This window comes from Plectropomus leopardus, chromosome 20 (assembly GCF_026936395.1).
Source record: "Plectropomus leopardus strain MGB_pleo_1.0 chromosome 20, ASM2693639v1, whole genome shotgun sequence".
Classification (NCBI taxonomy): domain Eukaryota; kingdom Metazoa; phylum Chordata; class Actinopteri; order Perciformes; family Serranidae; genus Plectropomus; species Plectropomus leopardus.
Window position 1 is genome coordinate 1,916,791 of NC_142195.1, and position 19,882 is coordinate 1,936,672.

At 39.6% G+C, this 19,882-nt stretch overlaps 1 protein-coding gene across 1 annotated transcript in view; it reads left to right on the plus strand.

Annotated features, from left to right (window-relative positions):
- The window catches only part of megf10 (multiple EGF-like-domains 10), an 83,463-nt gene that overhangs the window by 55,292 nt on the left and 8,289 nt on the right, over positions 1-19,882 (plus strand). The window contains exons 8-19 of the mRNA XM_042509621.2: positions 658-794; positions 5,772-5,984; positions 7,399-7,573; positions 10,124-10,244; positions 11,441-11,604; positions 13,334-13,436; positions 13,694-13,840; positions 14,932-15,066; positions 17,631-17,759; positions 17,944-18,072; positions 18,184-18,312; positions 19,725-19,853. Of these exons, the coding sequence (XP_042365555.2) occupies positions 658-794; positions 5,772-5,984; positions 7,399-7,573; positions 10,124-10,244; positions 11,441-11,604; positions 13,334-13,436; positions 13,694-13,840; positions 14,932-15,066; positions 17,631-17,759; positions 17,944-18,072; positions 18,184-18,312; positions 19,725-19,853 (1,711 nt within the window). The remainder of the gene's footprint in view (positions 1-657; positions 795-5,771; positions 5,985-7,398; positions 7,574-10,123; positions 10,245-11,440; positions 11,605-13,333; positions 13,437-13,693; positions 13,841-14,931; positions 15,067-17,630; positions 17,760-17,943; positions 18,073-18,183; positions 18,313-19,724; positions 19,854-19,882) is intronic.

A 19,882-nucleotide genomic window follows, 5' to 3' on the forward strand; every position in this document is an offset into this window, starting at 1 on the left:
GGAACAACATGGAAGCTACAAAGAAGACGGGCTGCATTTTAATACAAAGAGTGTTTAAACAAGAGGTTAATAGCTGTTTCCAGTTTATTTATATTTTCATATTTTTATTTATTTATTTTATTTTATTTTTTCATGTACTTTTTTATTTTTATATATTCTATATATTCTATATTTTATATATTTTTATATTTAATCTACGTCACTCTACATGGACAGCAATGAACATATTACATACAACCATATTACACTTTACATGTGTTAAAAAAATGATGTTTAATACATGAATTAATAAAAAAGTTTCTTAATATTGACCAAACATTGACTTTTGCTCGCCATGTTTATGCTTTCATGACATCAAGTCAGCAATGTTTTAAAGCAGTGTTATAAAATAACGTTATCAACGTTAGTATACATGCCTGGCATGCTTTATAGTTCACAGTTTGCTTGCTACTATATATATATATATATATATATATGATCTTTCCAAGAAGCATGTGAAGGCAGCATAAGCAGCATAAGCATAAGCAATCTTTTTTCTTTCTAATCACACACATCAGCAGGCCTGGAGAACATAAAGACATGTATTCAAAGTCTGAGGTGTAAAAGCGTATCACATGACCAGCAGTTGAGATGCTGTGTGTCTGCTGCTGTGTGCAGGGTACAGTGTGCGGCCAGCCATGTCCAGAGGGGAGATTTGGACAAAACTGTTCGCAGGAATGTCAGTGTCACAACAACGGCTTCTGTGTGTTGTCCACTGGACAGTGTCTCTGCAGCGCTGGATACACAGGAGAACGGTAAGAGCAGCCTTACAGTAAACCCTACAGCACATAGCACTTTGTTGTGATAAAGTTCAAAGTTCACAGACTCTCTTGAAAGATTTCCTGCACATATAAATGTCCCAAAATATTTGTGTAGGTACTTTTTGTCATATACAGATTGTTAAATGTGTGGGCACAGATCGCCTCACATGTGTGGATTGATTCACATTTGTGTTTGGACTTTTGAGACTTTGTTCACAGTTTCTGAGCCACAAATGCATGTTGCATATAGGTGTTGGTGGAAAATGTGTACACCCAGCATTTTGTTTTCAGAAGCTACACAACAATTTGAATCTAAATTTGATTTTTTTAATTTATTGGCACAAGCTGTGATAAAAACATGCAGATAATAACAAAGATAGCACAAATTGGGCAGCAGGGGTTAAGAAACCCGAAGGGGCTTATGGTAAAAAATCTCTCCTCTAGAATTTACAATCTTTTCGAACAGAAATTCTTCCCTTTACATGACAATATAACAAACAGATAAGAAGTTCTAATAATCATAACATGGAATATTCTCGTGTCATGAGGCTTTAAAGGGACAGTATCAAAAATACATATTTTTCCTCTCACTTGCGATGCTATTTATCAGTCTAGATAGTTTTGGTGTGAGTTGCAGAGTGTTGGAGATATCGGCCGTAGAGATTTCTGCCTTCTCTCCAATATAATGGAACTAGATGGCACCTGGATTGTGATGTTAAAAGCACCGAAAAAAAAAACATTTGAAAAACTCAACAGCAATGTCTTTCTGGAAATCATGAGCCGGTTACTCAAAATAATCCACAGAGCTTGCTGTGAGCAGTTTCATAGAAGAAACATTTTCTTTGCTACAGACCACACCTGCCAACCACATCACTGCGCAGAAGGAAGCACGCATCTGGACGTGAGATGTAAAAAATAATGGTGTCCTCCACGGCTGAGTTGTAACATTCGTTAGCTCAGTGTTGTTAGATGGGCTAGCAGTAGATGCACGCTTCCTTTTGATATACTGTAGGTGGACAAAAACAGCTCTGACGTAGTTCCAAAATAGTTCCATTACATTAGCGAGAACTGCAACACTCTGCAACTCACACCAAAACTAGGAAAAAAATGCATTTTTGATTTGGGGGGGAACTGCCCCTTTAAAGTTAGATACACTGGCTGTGATGCATCATTGACACATCAATCATGTATTTATTTGTGAAATTGTTTTAAATTATTTCAGAATGAACAGTTTGTGAACACTATAAAGGACTCACAAATCATCACACAAATCTGTTATTTGTCAGTCATGAAAAATGCATTTGACCTCAATATTGAGTCTCACTTCTCTACAGACACGTGTTGCTGTGGAAAATATAGGACCATGTTTTCATGGTGCAGGCACAACAATTAATGAATGGTGGTGGGTCTTGTGCACACATACTGTGCAGGCATCTCCAAGTGCACTTAATATTTTGCTGCACAAATTGCCTTACTTATACTTATTCCTGACACAAATGATCCAATCAAGGTGAAGTATTACAACAATACAAATAATTTCTTAAATGTAACAAAGGGAGAGAGCTCTCAGAAGGATTTATATCTGAATGGTGCTGAGTGACACAATGTAATGTAATTTTAAATATGAACACACAGTACCACAAACCTGCAGCCAGAGGCAGAGGGTGGGAGCTTTAAAGAGTTAATTAGAACAATAATGATAGAAATAAATAACAATGTGCTATTTTTTTCTCTTACTGCATCAACCTGACACTATTTCGTTCATAATTCTACTGTTTCTCACAACATTTTCATTATAGCTCCTTCCAAAAATAAAACATGAAATACCACTTAAGCTTTAAATATTGTTGGAATGCAAGCAGTGACACACAGGATTAATGTGTCCCTGTAATTTGATGTCCCCTGCATAGTTATGCACCAGCCAATTAAAAAAAACACAAAGCCACAGCAGCAAACACTGACTGTCTGAAAAAGGCTTTAAAGTAAACAGTGTCCTCAATTTTGTTCCATTCTCATGAACGTGATTTCAAGAACACCTTGAGGGAATTTCTTCAGTTTATACACAGACATGCACTTGGTCTTAACTATGACCTAATTAGTTTTTGATGGTCAAAGGTCAAAACCATGACCATGTATCCATCTGATTCTTGTGAAGGCAATATCTCAAGAACACCCTGAGGGATTTTTCTCAAATTTCTGGAATTTGGCCAAAAGTGCAACCTGGTTCTCTTATTGCCTGATGAGATATTATCCAAAAGCAAACACTTAGGCGGGGATCCGAACAATAAACAGTGTTTTAATAATTAGGTAATGGAATGTACAATGGGAGAGGAGTATGGGGAATGGGAGCCAGGGAACGTGAGAGCATGCGAAGCTGGTGTGGCTGAAGGAGCTGATGGAGGCAATGAGGCGAGGAAGCGAGGAGGAGCATGAGCATGGAGCAAGGAGAGTCCGAGGGGAGGCAGGTGGCAAGGGGAAGCGCAAGGCTGGTGAAACAGGGAGAGGGGAATTGTCCAAAGTGGGGAGGGCAGTGTCCAACGGCGAGGCACTGGAGCTAGAGGGAAGGTTGACACTGGAGGAAACAAAGAAGCATGCCTGAGTGCAAACATCCAGAATTCACAAAAAACACGAAGCACTAGAAATAACTCTCAATAAGAAACGGCCGATCTACCACTGGTGAGGTGGGAAGACAATCTGGCACCAGAGCAGAGTGATCCAGGAGTATTTATGCAGCAGGGGAAGTGATTGGAGATGCGGCGTAGGTGAGGAAGTGTACAGGGAGCTCCAGCACCTGGAAGCCACGCCCAGCCCCTGCAGCAAAAGAGGACACCCAGAGACACCAGCAGAAATACACAAAAACCAGTCCCAAAAAACACCACAAAACACAAGGCACCACAATCCAGCCCATATTAACTGTTCTTGTCTTTCGCGGCTTGCTCTGTTTTGTCTCAATCCCTTTTTGACATTGTCAACAAAAACTGAACTTTACAGGCTTCATAAAAGACTTGTTGGCAGAGCAGTTGTGTTGGATTTAGTTTCGGGCTGAGAGCCAGGATAATGAGAAAATCTCACAGATCTTCTGCAACTTACAGAAGACATGACCTTGTTGTCCTCACTGAACTGGATGATGACATGCTCAAAAGCAAAACCAACAAACAAAATCCAAATCAAACCAGCTGTGTCTGCTTAACTCTTCCACATCCTCCAGAGAGAAAACACCAGCAGGAAGCCCAGTCAGAGTTTTCATAGACAAATGTCGGCAGAGCGCCGTGCACGGCTTCAGGGCCCATATAATTAGCAATATCAGAGAGCACACACCATATACTTATGCCGACCAGTGACGAGACAGGAATAGCCCATCCAAGAGCCCTTTCATGAGTAAATGAGCATTTAAGGGAAGCCAAACGTCACAGTATAGCGCAGCTCAGAACTGGGCGAGTCATGCCACACCCAAACCCACTGGAACCGAGGGGGAGGGGGGCAATGATATCTGTCCCCTGGAGGAAGGGAACACCACTGCTGTGCTCTGCAAAAATGTAGATGATAAAACATGTTATACAATCAGACAGAAAAAAATAACTTTCAAGATGATGTTCTGTCAATCTTTATGTACTAAATACAAAGTTTAGTTCATATTTTTCTTTCTCTTCCTCCTGCCTGCTGTGGCCGATGGGAGAGAAGCAGGGCATTTCATTTTCCACCCCAGCTTGATTTGGTGGTTGAGCTGATAGATGTTTGTACTGTAACCATGTAGGAGGTAATGAGGGCCCACTGCAGTCATTTCCAAACAGTTTGTTGTGATTTGTTTTGCTTAGCTGTAGCCACATTAGCTGAAGCGATGACTGTGATTGAGAGTGAGCTGTGGAACCACCGCAGAGGCTCCTCACTGCAGGCAGCTGGGTGCAACTGCTTTAACACATGACACTTTAGCTACATTCATAGGTGGACAAAGGACGGCACTGTATTTTTATTCATATGTACATTACATAGTTTGTTATTTATTTATTTATTTATTTTATTTTGTTATGTCAGAGGTTGATTACTAATGTCTGATGAGCCAAACAGGCAAACCTTAACCCTTTAAAACCTAGAGTGACATCATTTTTCTTGAGCTTTATTTAGACCTTTGAACCTTGTACAAATTAATTCTATTTGTTTCAAAAACACAGGGAAAAGGCACATAGCACCTTGGTTATGTTCCACAAATAGCACAATATTAGTGAATTTATATATATGTGTACATATGGTAGACGGTAAATAGACTGTACTTGTATAGTGATTTTCTAGCCTTTTTTGACAACTTAAAGCGCTTTCACACTATATGTCACATTCACAGATTCACACACACATTCACACACTGGTGGCCGAGGCTATCGTACAAGGTGCCACCTGCTACTCAGTAATCATTCACACACACACTCACACTCCAATGACGAGGCATCTGGAGCAATTTGGGGTTCAGTGTCTTGCTCAAGGATACTTCAACATGTTGACTTACTTAGACTTAGACTTAGACTTAGACACGTTTATTCATCCCACTTGTGGGAAATTAACTTGTCACAGCAGCCGTGTGTACAGAAAAAAATATATAAAAATATCAATGTATACCTCTGAGTTACACACAAACACAAACACACACACACACGCACGCATGCACGCACGCACGCACACACACACACAAACACACACACACACACGCGCACACACACACACACACACACACACACACACACATTGCATTAATAGTATGAGGTTTTTAGGCACTATTTAAAGAGTTATCATGGAGATATAATTTCTTTATGCTGTTTGCAGTTCCCCCAAAGTATATTTGTTCCATATGAATATAGCATGTTCCATAACATAATCTAGAAGAGACAATGATGACATAGATAGTATTTAACTTTCCTGTGAAGACTGTCATTGATCATCTCCACTGACCCTGCATTTCCCTGTGTCTCTTGTTGTGGACAGGTGTCAGGATGAGTGTCCAGTTGGAACTTATGGTGCTGGCTGTGCAAAGACGTGTCGCTGTAAGAACAACAGCAAGTGCTACCACACCAACGGGATGTGTCTGTGTGAGCCAGGATACACAGGGGAGACATGTGACGTCAGACTGTGTCCTGAAGGACACTATGGCCTCCACTGTGACAGGAAGTGTCCATGCTATGCCCAGAACACACGCAGGTATGCAGGCAATGAATTCAATCACATCAATGTAGTGTTCTTTCATTTAAACATGTAGAGAAAAACAACAATATTTTGCCATTGAGTTGCTTCAAATATTCAATAATAATAATCTTAGTGTTCAAATCTACATATCTTTTAAATTCAGTCATTAACAGGTGTGAGTAAGAAGTGTTCCTGTGTTGTGTGTGTGTGTTTGTCAGTGTGATGGTTGACCCTGTAGACAGCTGACTCAGTGTCAGTGTCTAACGACTGGCACAGCTGGCGGCTGCATGTGTCTGCACACAACAGCTGTCCTGCTACTCCTCAATGGCACTGCTGTGTCAGGTGGGCAGCTGTCACTCAAACACAGTCACTAACAGATACAGGCAGGTCCCTCACCGCGCTGCTGCAGATTATCCTCACCCTGCTGCAGTGAAATGAAAAACATCATGGAGACTCTGAGTGTGTCGGTATCAGTCAGCTCCCGTACCTCTGCTCCAGATTTTTAAGAATCAATAGAGAATCAGAATCAGTGACCTCTTTTAAATCACTTCATAAAACCTATTTTTCTGGACTTGCTTTTCTGTGATGTTGTCTGCATTAATTCATCCATTTTTCTTTGCCTTTTGATTTAATTGAATTCCTTATTCTGTCTCATTTAATTATATTATTAGTACTATTAGTATTATTGATGTTTACTGCTTTTATTTTATGCGTGGATTGCATGTGGTGTTCTTCTATGTTGTGTCATTTTAAAGTTACACTGCCAACTACTGGCCTGGCTACACTGTATATACTACAGTGTTTTGTTTTTTTTTTTCACGAGTCTGTGTACACAAGGATAGTTCTCACAAAGTTATCATATGAACACAAATTTTCAAAGGAAAGATTTTTCCACTTTTAGTAGGGGCGTTCTCGTCTAAACGTGGCCAAAGTATAGTGGTTCTCAAGAGAGACCTGTTCCAATGCGGCCTACATGTGAAAAACACAGTGAAATATCCCTTTCTTAATCTGAAACTGTTTTAAATCAATTTAGCATCTCTGTGGTAATCTAGTCCATTGTGACCTGTCTAATTAGGGTGGTCTTTGATCTGGACCTGGTTCAATTTGATGAAAAACACTGTGAAATGTCCTTTTTTTTCTTTTTCACAAATAAAATAAAGGTTTCACAGTTTCAAAGCTGCGAGTCAGAGTCAACATCAGTGCTGTCTCAGAACAGGGAAAAACGAATTGACTTTAGATGTGGTTGGATGACAACTCACACAAACACTTTCGTTTTATGTGCACACTTGTCCCTTTAGGCCTTGACCCTGGCAGGCCAAAGTTAGGATTCCTAAACCTGAGAAGCAGTTATAGTGCTACAGTATGAACCAAAACTAAACACCAATTAAATCCAATCTAAAACTGTGGTTTGTTCCTCTCTTGTCACCAGCTGTCACCCAATGTCAGGAGAGTGTACGTGTCAGCCTGGCTGGTCAGGCCTGTACTGCAACGAGACATGCACCCCAGGGTTTTATGGCGAGTTCTGCCAGCAGGTGTGCCAGTGCCAGAACGGTGCCGACTGCCACAGTGTGAGCGGAGAGTGTATCTGTGCTCCAGGCTTCACGGTAAACACCAATCATCATGTCAGAATGTCACTGAATGTTTATGGTCAGAAATCATGTTCATTCATTAGGTGTATGCAGTATATATGCACTATGTGGTTGCAGCTCAAAGCCCTTGAGGCAAATTTATGATTTGTGATATCGGGCTATACTGCTCATAAAGATGGACAATGAGTCTCCACTTACCCCACTTTGCTTAAGTGAAGCTAAAATATCTTGGATATGTCTGTTGCCATATTGTGCTGATGACATCATTGGAAGCCAGTGTGCAGTAGCGATATCAACATTTGGGGCATTCCTGCCAAAATACCCATGCAACCAATCATGAGCAACACCATTGAACGCAAGCGCATGGATTGGCACACACAGCTGTCAGTCATGGCAGAAAATTTCCTTTTTGTAGAATTAAATGGTTCATTAAAACCAAACTTATTATACAAACAATCACTTCAACAAACATCAGGGTTATGAGAACTACCTTCAGTGACAGAAATCATCTTTGGGAAAAATTTATCTGATGTGTCCTTTGAGTGTTTAGTTTGGCCTATGTCCATTCACTAACATGAAGGAGCAGGCTTTATGACCTGTACTGCAGACAGACACCAGGGGCGTTGTCCATCTTTACATACAGTCTGCGGGCTATGTAAATAAAACTGACACGGCTAACTGGCTGAATCACAGGCAGCAAACCCAGGCCAGACATGAATACATTAGAAACTGAAACTTATCACAGTGAAACTAGTGTAAATTCCAGTTCTGCAGTGTAAAGCTCCATGTGTGTGTAACAACCAAGTGTGTAACATTTAGGAGGTTTAGGTAGCATCTAGCGGTGCAGATTGCAACCAGCTAAAACTTGTCCTTGCTAGAATTCCTTTTGCATTCATTGCTCTGAAGGTTTTTATCTGGGACCACAGAGGTCTTTTTCTCTCCAATACACACAAAGCAGGTGATTAAATCGAAGAAACAAAGAATAAAGCACTTTCACTTTACAAACAATGTAACTCCAGCGCTGCTCATTGCAGTTATGCTTCTTACTATGGGGGCCAACGCGAAAGCACAGATGTCCCCATCTGTCACCAGTGTTTGGTTTGTCCTTTCTGGGCTACCATAGAAACATGGCAGTGCAACATGGCAGCCTCCATAAATGAGGACCTGCTCTCTATTTAGATATTAACAGCTCATTCTAAGATAAGGAAAACACAATAATTTTTTTTCTCAGGTGATTATACACTCTAGAAAACATATTTATTATATTACATTACATTTCTGCCAATATGGCCCCTGAATCCTCCACACTGAAGCTTTAAAGGTGCCATCAGTCAGAATATGGCTCTTTATTAACATCTAGTGGCCACAGACAGAACGAGAGCAGTCAGCAAACACTTCTGTCCTTCAGTCCATATTTTTTCTTTTCTTTTCAGTTTTCTCACATAAGAAAAAGAAATGTATGATTTGTGTCACACACCAATGTGTGATCACTGCAGGTGCGCCAACAAGACACTATTGATATAACCTGCATGAAGAAAAAGCAAGAGAACTTAACATATTAAAAATATTTTTTTATGCTGATGGGAAACCCAGGGTCTGTTTTTTTACCTTGGACTGTAGCGTAGTGTATCTTCTTGTATTTATAACTTTAAGCAAAGTTAGGCTAGCTGTTTCCCCCTGCTTCCAGTCTTTATGCTAAGCTAGGCTAACCACATCCACACTCCTGCTCTGTGCTTCTTCAAGACTGCAATAATTTGAAAGAAGAAACTTCTTGTGCTAATATTAGTTCAATCAGAGCGTGGCTTATTTGGAACACACTCGTATCCAGAGCTTAACATCAGCTTATTTTCATAGCATACACAATCATAACCATTTCAAAACCCTTTCCAAGTACAATGTTCTGAAGTCAGGCCCAGGAGACAAGTCCTTATTGTTCTCTCATGCAGTGTTTGCATCTGCTGCAAAAGCACTTCTCACAGTTCTCACAAATAATACAAGTGTTTGCCATGGAATCATCTGTGAGGGAACAAGCAACTTTTTCAAAGCAGAAACCTTGAATCGAGACAAAGGACAGATTTCTCATTCTGGCTGCTTGATACAGCTTTAAGTTTCTACCAGCAAAATGAACTTTGACAGCTGGTTAATGTGAGCAAACACAGAGACCCTCACCATCCATCTCTGCTGCTGTTTGGGACTAAACACGTGTGATGTTCACCATAGAACTGGTTGTTACTAAATCAGTCACAATCCTATGACCTATGACCTATCCTATGAAGTACACAAGCAAAGGGAAATGCTGGAAGCACTGCTGTGATGCACTTTTTGGGCTGAGATTAGTCAAATACAGCACATAAACTGATTGTGTGTCTTCAGAGCTGGAGTTTTCAAGTTGCTCATTATGTTTTTCCCTGTTTTTGAAAGAAATTGAACCCTTTTTCTGAGGTTTCAGATGTTAAAAAAAACTTTAGTCTGAATGCAGCACATGAAAACTGATGTCAATCCAGGTGTTAAAGGGTGTCCTCACTGTCATTTCTAACTATTCCTCTTCTGTACTGACTTTGTCAGGGGCCCAACTGTTCAGTCCCCTGTCCAGCAGGGACACACGGAGTGGACTGCTCCTCCACCTGCAACTGTAAGAACAAAGCTCAGTGTTCACCTGTGGACGGATCCTGCTCCTGCAAACCAGGTGAGCTGAGGAGGAGGAGGAAAAAAATGGGAGACATTATAGTACACTTGTCTACAACTGTTTTTAGTTATTTTCCAGTGGACCCAAAGAAATAAAATGTGAATTGCTGAAAACTCAACTGAAGATATTAGTCATAACAATGTACTTATGAGATTAATTAATTTTTTGTAAAAATTGGGAAAGTAGAAAACTGAAGTCATTCAAACATACAGATTGCATTATAATTCAAGAGTAAATAAAGAATTTTCATATTAATAAAAGTAGATCAAAATGTATTTTCATATCTGATTGTATCATTAATGTGAAAAGATTTATTCTGCCCCTGTTCACAATAACATTTGCTTATTGCATGTTATTTTTTAAAATATAATTTCAGCAATTTCAAAATGTTATATTTCTAAAGTGTGTTTTTATTCCACAACTCATGAAGGAATGACTGCATGATAAAACACAATTTCTTTTACCTAAAGAATCTAGGAAAATGATTGCCTTGAAAAATGTAAGTAAATATAACTATTAATCTTGATATATGTGTGCTTTATGTCTAATTGTTAGGTCTACTTAAAATTAAGTTATATTTACCAAGTTTTGAGAAGTTGTTGCAACTTAAACATGACAAGTTTAATAAGTTAAGATTAAATCAGTCTTTTTAAGTTTGAGCTACTTAAACCAGGTTTACTGTGCTGTATATCTGCACTCTGCTGGTTGTCTATAGTCATATCTGTATTTTCATATCTGTATTTTCTTGAACATGATAACAAAACAGAACTCGCAGATCTCCTAACATTATCATTGGCCAAATCCTCTTTGTCATGAACAAGTTAAGTCAGACTAACTTGGTTTACTGAAGTTGCCAACACCTAGAAAGAACAAGATAATTTCACTTGTTTTTAAGTTGCAACAACTTCATAAAATTAAATAAATACATACATTATAGGTTAACATAAACTAAGTTTATTTACTTGCTTTTTTCAAGGTAGTCAGTTTCCATGATTATTTTAAGTAAGATCAACTTTTTTTACAGTGACTGATTTTACAGTGAGAAAAAACAAATTTTTGGGAGCAATCTACCTTTTACATCATCACTTCTGTCCTGACGGTTTTCTCTTCCATAAATATTTCAGGGAAACTGCCAACTTCTTCTTGCCAAGAATGCATGTGTGTGTGTTTGACTCTCACTGACCTTGTGTAATCAGGCTGGCACGGGGTGGACTGCTCCATTAACTGTCCCAGTGGGACGTGGGGTCTGGGCTGTAACCTCACCTGTATGTGTGGGAACGGAGGAGCGTGTAACGCCCTGGATGGCCGCTGTACCTGCGCTCCGGGCTGGAGAGGAGACAGGTGTGAACTCCCCTGCCAGGTGAGAGGGCATGAATGCTTCCAGATGTTTGCATGGAAAAAAACACAAATTATCTTTGGGGTTTTTTTTATTGTTCTTTTTAGTTGTTTTGTTGTATTTTACAAAGTACATGTTTTTTTTTTTTTTATGTGTCCAATATTAATTATTTGTGTTGGCAAGTCAGTGCCCGGTCTCCTAGAAATACATGAAATAGACAAAAACTCTTACACAACAATGTGCTGGCAACATGAAAATACTTCTGTGAGTGTGAAACCAAAACTCATGACTAAAGAGACTTTATACAATACTTTACACAAACTAGCCTATTTTATGTAGATACCTTGCATGACTACATAAATTACTGTTGCTCTGATGCCAGCATAGAGAAATACAGCAAGTAGAAATAAGTACAAGCACTAGTATATAAAAATATAAATCTAATAATAGAAATACAGTAAAATGAAACAATTAGTACAAAATGTAAATATACTGAGTATGTAAGTGTGTGAAAGTATAAATATAAAGAAATACAGTAATAGACAGTTAACACAGGTATGTGAATATTTAAATTAGAATAATGTGCTGAGTGTGTAAAATGTAAAACTGTGCCTTATGCAACAATGCAATGTATAAAACTAGTATGTCAGTGAAAATATAAAAACATAAATATTTGTGCAATGCTCAAACGAACAACAGATACACATAAGTAAGATTATTGATAAGAATATATACAGTATTTGTCAAATGTTTAATATAGCCTATATTCAAGAGCATTCAAGAGATATATTGCACTTTAGAATAACTACACAGAGGAATGCTGTGGTTGTAATATTGCACCAAATATTGCAGTTAAGTCAGGGATATAAAGAATTATTGCACCTTAAAAACCCTATTGCACATTTGAAGTATCATAGATAAATAATGGAATTTTAATTGCAGATGTGTGTATTAAGTCCAACTGCCGGTATGTTGAGTGTCAGACACTCTGAGGGAGGAGTTGTAAAGTTTGATGGCCACAGGCAGGAATTACTTCCTATGGCGCTCTGTGGTGCATCTCGGGGGAATCAGTCTCACTGAATGTGCTCCTGAGACTGACCACCATGGAGTGGGTGGGACAGATTGTCCAAGATGAAACATATCTTTTATAGCATCCTCCTCTCTGACACTGCCACCTGTGTTAACAACATGTTGGAAACTGCAGCTATTATAGAGTTTGCATTGGCATTCTATTTGTGTTGCCCATGTGTAATATTAACACATTTCATGGCTGACCACCATATGCTAAGAGGTCATGTCCATTTCACATATTTTTGTGAGACTGTGTTGAAAAATCACAAGGTTTTGACATTGCAGCCTTTATCAGAGCTGCAATGTCAGAGATTTTATTTTGTATTTGCAATTATAAACCAAAAATTTCTCTTAATTTGTTTATAAACATGGATAAAACTACTCAAAAATGATAACAATTCACATAATATTATTTTCTTGCAGCCTGTAGAAATCCTAGCTACATCCAACATTTTTTAATTATCACTTTATTAGGATGAGAGTTGACTTCATAGTTATTCTAAGCTACAGTTACAGGTATTTTTGATGTTATATTGTGAAAACTGCCCTCATAGAACATGTGCATTTGTGGGAGATAAAGAAGCATTTAAAAGCATAAAAACTGCTTTATATTTTACTGTGATGTGAATAAAGCTGTTCATGAAGTTCCTCTCAGTTGTTGGTTATTGTTGGTCCCCCTCAGGATGGCACCTACGGTCTGGACTGTAAAGAGCGCTGTGACTGCAGTCATGCTGATGGATGTCACCACTCTACAGGACACTGCCGCTGCCTGGCTGGATGGACCGGTAACTGCTCATAACAATGTTCCCATGACTGATTAGTCTGTGCATACTCTGACTAAACATCTCAACATGACAGTGTACCACAGATATCATGGCTTCCTTTTTGATTCATAGTCTACACAGTTGATTACAGGGTAATAATGTGTGTGTGTGTGTGTGTGTGTGTGTGTGTGTGTGTGTGTGTGTGCGTGCGTGCGTGCGTGCGTGCGTGCGTGCGTGCGTGCGTGCGTGCGTGCGTGCGTGTGTGTGTGTGTGTGTAGGTATCCACTGTGACAGTGTGTGTGCAGAGGGCCGCTGGGGCCCAAACTGCTCCCTTCCCTGTAACTGTAAGAACGGAGCATCATGTTCTCCAGATGAAGGAACGTGTGAGTGTGCTCCAGGTTACAGAGGAACCACCTGTCAGAGGAGTAAGTCTTACCGCAGACGACTCATGGCCTCATGGATAATGAGTTTATTTCAAATTCTGTCATAGTGTTGTCCAGCATTTCTTTTTTTTGTAATTAGTTTATTAAAAAGACGTATTTATAAGTGAAATAAACATAAACATACAAATCAATAAGATACAAAAAATGTTTAAGACAATAATATGTATGTATGTATGTATAGATAGATAGTTCATACAGGATAACTGAATGTTAAGTGCTCATCCATATTGGATATTATTATGAGTTATCCATATTGGATATTATTATGAGTTAGCAGGTGAGACAAACAGAGAAGAACAAAGAAAAAAAGTTATTTTTATATATTTAATGCATCTCTCCCACCTTTCTTCAAATATATGTATTTGGTTTCTAATTCTCATAGTAATCTTCTCCATTTCATATATTTAATTCGTAAGATCTTTCCATTTATGATTATTTAAGTTGTCATTTTATGACCAATTTCTTGTTATTTGTTTAATTATTGCTACCCTTATCATTAAAACATATAAGAGTCTATTTCTTCCACTGTTTACCCTTGAAGTAATCACAGTGGGTGTTTGCTAATGAAGGTGCCAAAGATTTTAGTGATTTCTTTTATATATTTTTTTCCACAGACCATTTATAACATTACATGACCAGAATATGAAGAAAATAAGCACTTTTCTACAAAAAAGCTTTGGGGGTTATTTAAAAACTTACTTTGTAGCTCAATAATCCCTTTTATCATGGTAAATACTGTATATTTATTCATGAGAGTGTCATGTCAGTTATTTATGCTGTTATGGTTATTGAAAAATCACACTCAATTATTTATGCTCTTTAAAATGGCATAAATCCACATAAAGAAAAATCAGTTGTAATTTGCAGTGTGGATAGTCATCTTTCATCTGTGGCTTTATTATAGATAATAAAGCCACAGGTAATAGGAAGCTGCCATCTTTTCTAAACTCTCTGTTACTCCCAGAAAACAACCCAGTAGTGGATTGCATAATCAGCTGTTATCTCAGAAAACAAGGTTTGAATTACAGGATAAATGAACTCATCTTTGTTTGTTTTCTTCATTTTGCCTGCAGTCTGCTCTCCAGGTTATTTTGGTCACCGCTGCAGTCAGACGTGTCCACAGTGTGTCCACAGTAACGGACCGTGTCACCACGTCACAGGACAGTGTGACTGTCTGCCCGGCTTCAAGGGGGCACTGTGCAATGAGGGTGAGTCTCCCTGCACCTCACTGGTGCTACTGTGTTGAACAGGCTTGCTGTTCTTAAAAAACTCCATAAAAACATAAAAGCAAGCATCTCAATGTGTGAGGAGAGCTGCCAACATAAATATGTCCCTTTGACAGGACACGTCTTTGTCATCATGTACCATACACATGTTGTGTTACCCTGCAGGACATTAAACACTCAGTACGTTTACAGGATTTTAAAAAAAAGGCAAATTATTGTTAGTGCAACTAAAACTGGACTTTAAGATACATGTAAACATGTTAGTCCAACTAAAATTGGACTAAATCAAATTTCTCGAATTCGGACTAACACCCAGATAATGTGATTGAAAGTCATGTATACACCTCAGTCAGACTTTAACTGGACTCGGCGTTCTTCATGTGCTCCTAGTTGTCGCTCTGGCCTCCCTCCATGGTTGGGGATAGGGACTGTTCAGTATTTATGAGGGGGGAAGGGGTGCTACAAAATATGTCAGGCATTTAAAAGAAAAAGTTTTTAATTTTGGCTTTGGTGAGGGACATACGCTTTGAAAAAGCCTTACTTTATATTTATTTTTTATTTAAAAAAAGTTGCATCCCAGCAACCCCCTACTCATACCCCCATACTGAGATTTATTGGCAAGGCTACCGGACAGCACAACGTTAGAGTGGATAGGAAGAGAGAAAAGAGAGAGGTTGGGGGACACAGAGGGGAGGGGAAGACACAAGAGACAACAAAAACGACAGCAACAATAACAACAACGACAATGAAAACGGTGACAACAATGCTAATTACAATAATGGCAGCTGTATACAGTATTAACGGTGGAAGCAGGCAGGAAATGTAAAAAAAAAAAGGAGGAAAAGAAAAAAATAAATAAGTAAGTAGTTAGAGAGAGAAAGGAAAAAAAAATTAAAAAAAAAAAAACAGACTGCATAAATACTTACCCAACATAGCCTTGACATGGATAACCTCCATATTTGTAACTGTTGTACGTGTGTGATTGTATAACAGTTGTGTGCTGTGTGTGTGTGTGTGTGTGTGTGTGTGTGTGTGTGTGTGTGTGTGTGTGTGTGTGTGTGTGTGTGTGTGTGTGAGGATTTGTCATTGGATGTGGTTTGTAGTTGACGGGGGGGGGGCGTAACCACACCCCCCAAACTCCCAGGGGCAAGCAGGCCAAGATCCAAACCACCAGAGCACCCAACAGCCCCCCAAAACACGACAGACCCAACACCACGTGCCCCAGAGACAGCCACGCGCCCCACCCACCCCCCTACTCTGATAAATAAAGTACTCTCCCAAAACACCAGCAGGAAAGTTAAGCGATGTCATGCTGTGGACGGAGACACAGTAAAACTGTAAATGAACCAATCAGAACATTTGATGTGAGAAACTTCAACAGTTTATCACATGAGAGAAATCGTGAACACTTGTGTGAGATTAGAACATCACTGGGATCTTCTTCAGCAACCAAGATCCTCAGAAGCCAAATACAGTCCACTAACTCCATGAGATGATATATTCATGAAAAATGCCAGTGATTCTCAACCAGGTGTTCGGGGATCCCCAGGGGTCCTTGAGAGCTTTCCAGCGGCTCCCCAGAAAAATGGGGGAATAGTTAATTCACTGACATGAACTATTTTCTTCACTATAGAAGTAGGCAGGTTTCCATTACAGATTTGTGCAAAATTGAAGCAATATTTTCCAAATGTCAATAAAACACAATTGTGACATGTTGTTTCCATCAAGAGATGTTTCGCAACTTCTCTTGTGATAACATTCCAAGAAGCATGGTGACGGATGTTCAAGACATTAGCTTTTTTTCTATTCTAACCACCACACTAGCTGTCATTATTTCCAATCCAAGGCCACGTAGGTGTGTTATGAAGCCATAATGGAAAGGAGAGCCCCTTAAACATGGGAGCGGCAAACAAGGGATTTCTGGGAGGTGATAGTCCACGATTTCATAGAGAAATTGTGGAATTAAAAGTTCCGGATGATCCACTCAACTTTTGAAGAGTTATGCGATGCAATAACAGCTCTTGAAGCTCCTGCTGCATCATGAGGGAGCCAGTTCCTACTGACAAGCACATAGCCATAGCATCATGTGATCTAGAAAAGCCAAAAAAGTGTTTCCATTGCAGTTTGGCAAAATATGGCTTTTCAAATACCACCTCATGCGAGTGTGAAAACTTTTGATGTGTTCCCATTAGGCATACTTTACATTCCCATATTCAGCTTGTGCAATTTGAGGGTTAATGGAAAGTTGCTTACAGAGGCAAATATTAGTAAGAGTCCTAAAAGTTACTGTTGTGATCACATGTTTCACCTCCTCCACAGGTATTCTTAACTGTAATTGACAACTGTAGAACTCTGGTCTTAGTCCTATCTAACAACCAAAATCTTTTCATATCGATGTCCCTGAGGTAAAACCTTATTAAATGGGAGTCTGTGATTGAATGTGTATCAGTTTAAGGGTCTTTGACATGAAAAAGGGTGGGAACTGCTGAGCTAAACTGAGGCTGAGGAACATAAATGATTAACACTCCCATGTGTCTTTGGTTCAGTGTGTCCCAGCAGTCACTTTGGGAAGAACTGTGCCTGGAGCTGCAGCTGCACCAACAACGGCACCTGTAACCCCATCGACGGCTCCTGTCAGTGTTACCCAGGATGGATCGGCAGCGACTGCTCTCAGCGTACGTTTTCTCACTAAAATCATAGCAAGATACATAACTCTCCTGTAAAGTACCTGTTTCCTCGTAAAATCATGTAGTCCAACTTGAAAAGAAAAGTTCTTTAGACAGGATGTTCAGCTGTGACCTGGTATGACTGCAGATTGTAGTAGAGACTTAATGTTTTGTTGTTGTTGTTGTGTTGCAGCGTGTCCTCCCGGTCAGTGGGGGCCAAACTGCATCCACACATGTAACTGTCACAACGGAGCCTACTGCAGCGCGTACGATGGAGAATGCAAGTGCACTCGAGGATGGACTGGCCTCTACTGCACACAGCGTCAGTCAAACACACACACACACACACACACACACACACACACACAGAGAGAGACAAACTGTGTTATTTCAGAGCAGTTTGATCATGTGATGTCTGCTGTCTTCGTCACAGGCTGTCCGCTGGGTTTCTATGGGAAGGACTGTCTGCAGACGTGTCAGTGCAGGAACGGAGCCGACTGTGATCACATCTCTGGACAGTGCACCTGCCGCACCGGCTTCATGGGACGCCACTGTGAACAAAGTATGTTCCTTCCTTCCCTCCTTCCTTCCTTCCCTCCTTGTTTTCTTGCTTTCTTCCTTTCTTATCTCCTTCCCTTTTTTCTTGCTTCTTTCCTTCATTCCTTTCTTTTTTCATTCATTGCTTCCTTCCCTCCTTAGTTTCTTACTTCCCTCCTTGCTTCCTTCCTTATTTCTTCATTCCTTCCTTTCTTTCTTTCTTCATTCCTTGCTTTCTTCCTTCCTTCTCTCCTTGATTCCCTTCTTCCTTCTTTCTTTCGTTCCTACCAACCTTCCTTCTGCCTGTCTGTCATTCTTTCTTTCTTTCTTTCTTTCTTTCTTTCTTTCTTTCTTTCTACCTGTCCTTCTGTCTTTATCCCTGTTCAGAGAAGTATTTGTTTGCTTGCACATCCTTACAGTGTCATTAACTGCTGTACACTGTTTTTAGATTCAATAAACATGATCACTTTGGTGATGCACACACACTGCACTCTTATTTACTTCCAAATATCATGTTTACATTTTTATGTTAATTCTTTCCATCATTTAGAAAGCTGTTTTTGTGTCACTAGGGTTAGGGGCATCCCTCTAAAGTTGAGTTAAATGTCACACCCCCACCCTCCTGCTTCTATCTCTTCCATGTTAACAACAACAATGAAAATAAAAATAAACAAAACAAAAAACGGATAATAATAACTGAAAACTAGGAAAACAATAAAATAAAATGGAATGAAAAAATGTTAAAGCTTCTGGTAAAAATCTTTACTCACGTGAACAGACCCCCTTTCATTAGGTCTGGGAGTTGTTCTAGATGGATGATAGATTATTAGGTGACTGTCACTGGCTGGCTCCCTCCCCAGGGTCTGGGGGCACCTGAGGAAGGTGTCATCCCTGCGTTATGTAATAATAAAAAGCATCACAATAACCTGGGAAAGATGAACACGGTGGAGAAAGGGTTGGGGGTGGTAACAGGGAGAAAAGTGGGGTTATTTTTCTCTCTCTTTTCTTCTTTTTTCTTCCTCTCTCTCTCTCTTCCCTCTGTTCTTTCCAACCTTTTTATTCATCCACTTATTTATTTATCTAAATACTTATTTTTCTACTTAGCATATTTCCCTTATACACTTTCTCCTTAGACTTTACACTTCCCCCACCCACTTATTTTCCAGATGAATTTACCATTTACACACACGCACACACACACACACACACACACACACACACAGAGAGAGAGAGAGAGAGAGAGCCTTTCAATACCCTCAACACTGCATGTGACAGTCCTGCTGGTTTCTGTCTTGTCCTGTCTTTGCCGTCCTCAGTGTAACGTAACGTCATGTTTCCCACATAATGTTGTTTTCGTCATGTCCTCACTTCTTCTGTAATGTACTGCATCACTAAATAAAAAAAAAAGTTTAATGAAATTGTTTTTCTTACCTCCAGAGTGCCCTCCTGGTTCCTATGGTTATGGCTGCCGTCAGGTCTGTGACTGTCTCAATAACTCCACATGCGATCACATGACTGGAACATGTTACTGCAACCCAGGCTGGAAGGGAGCTCGCTGTGACCAAGGTGAGGACCTACCTCAATCAACATGGCAT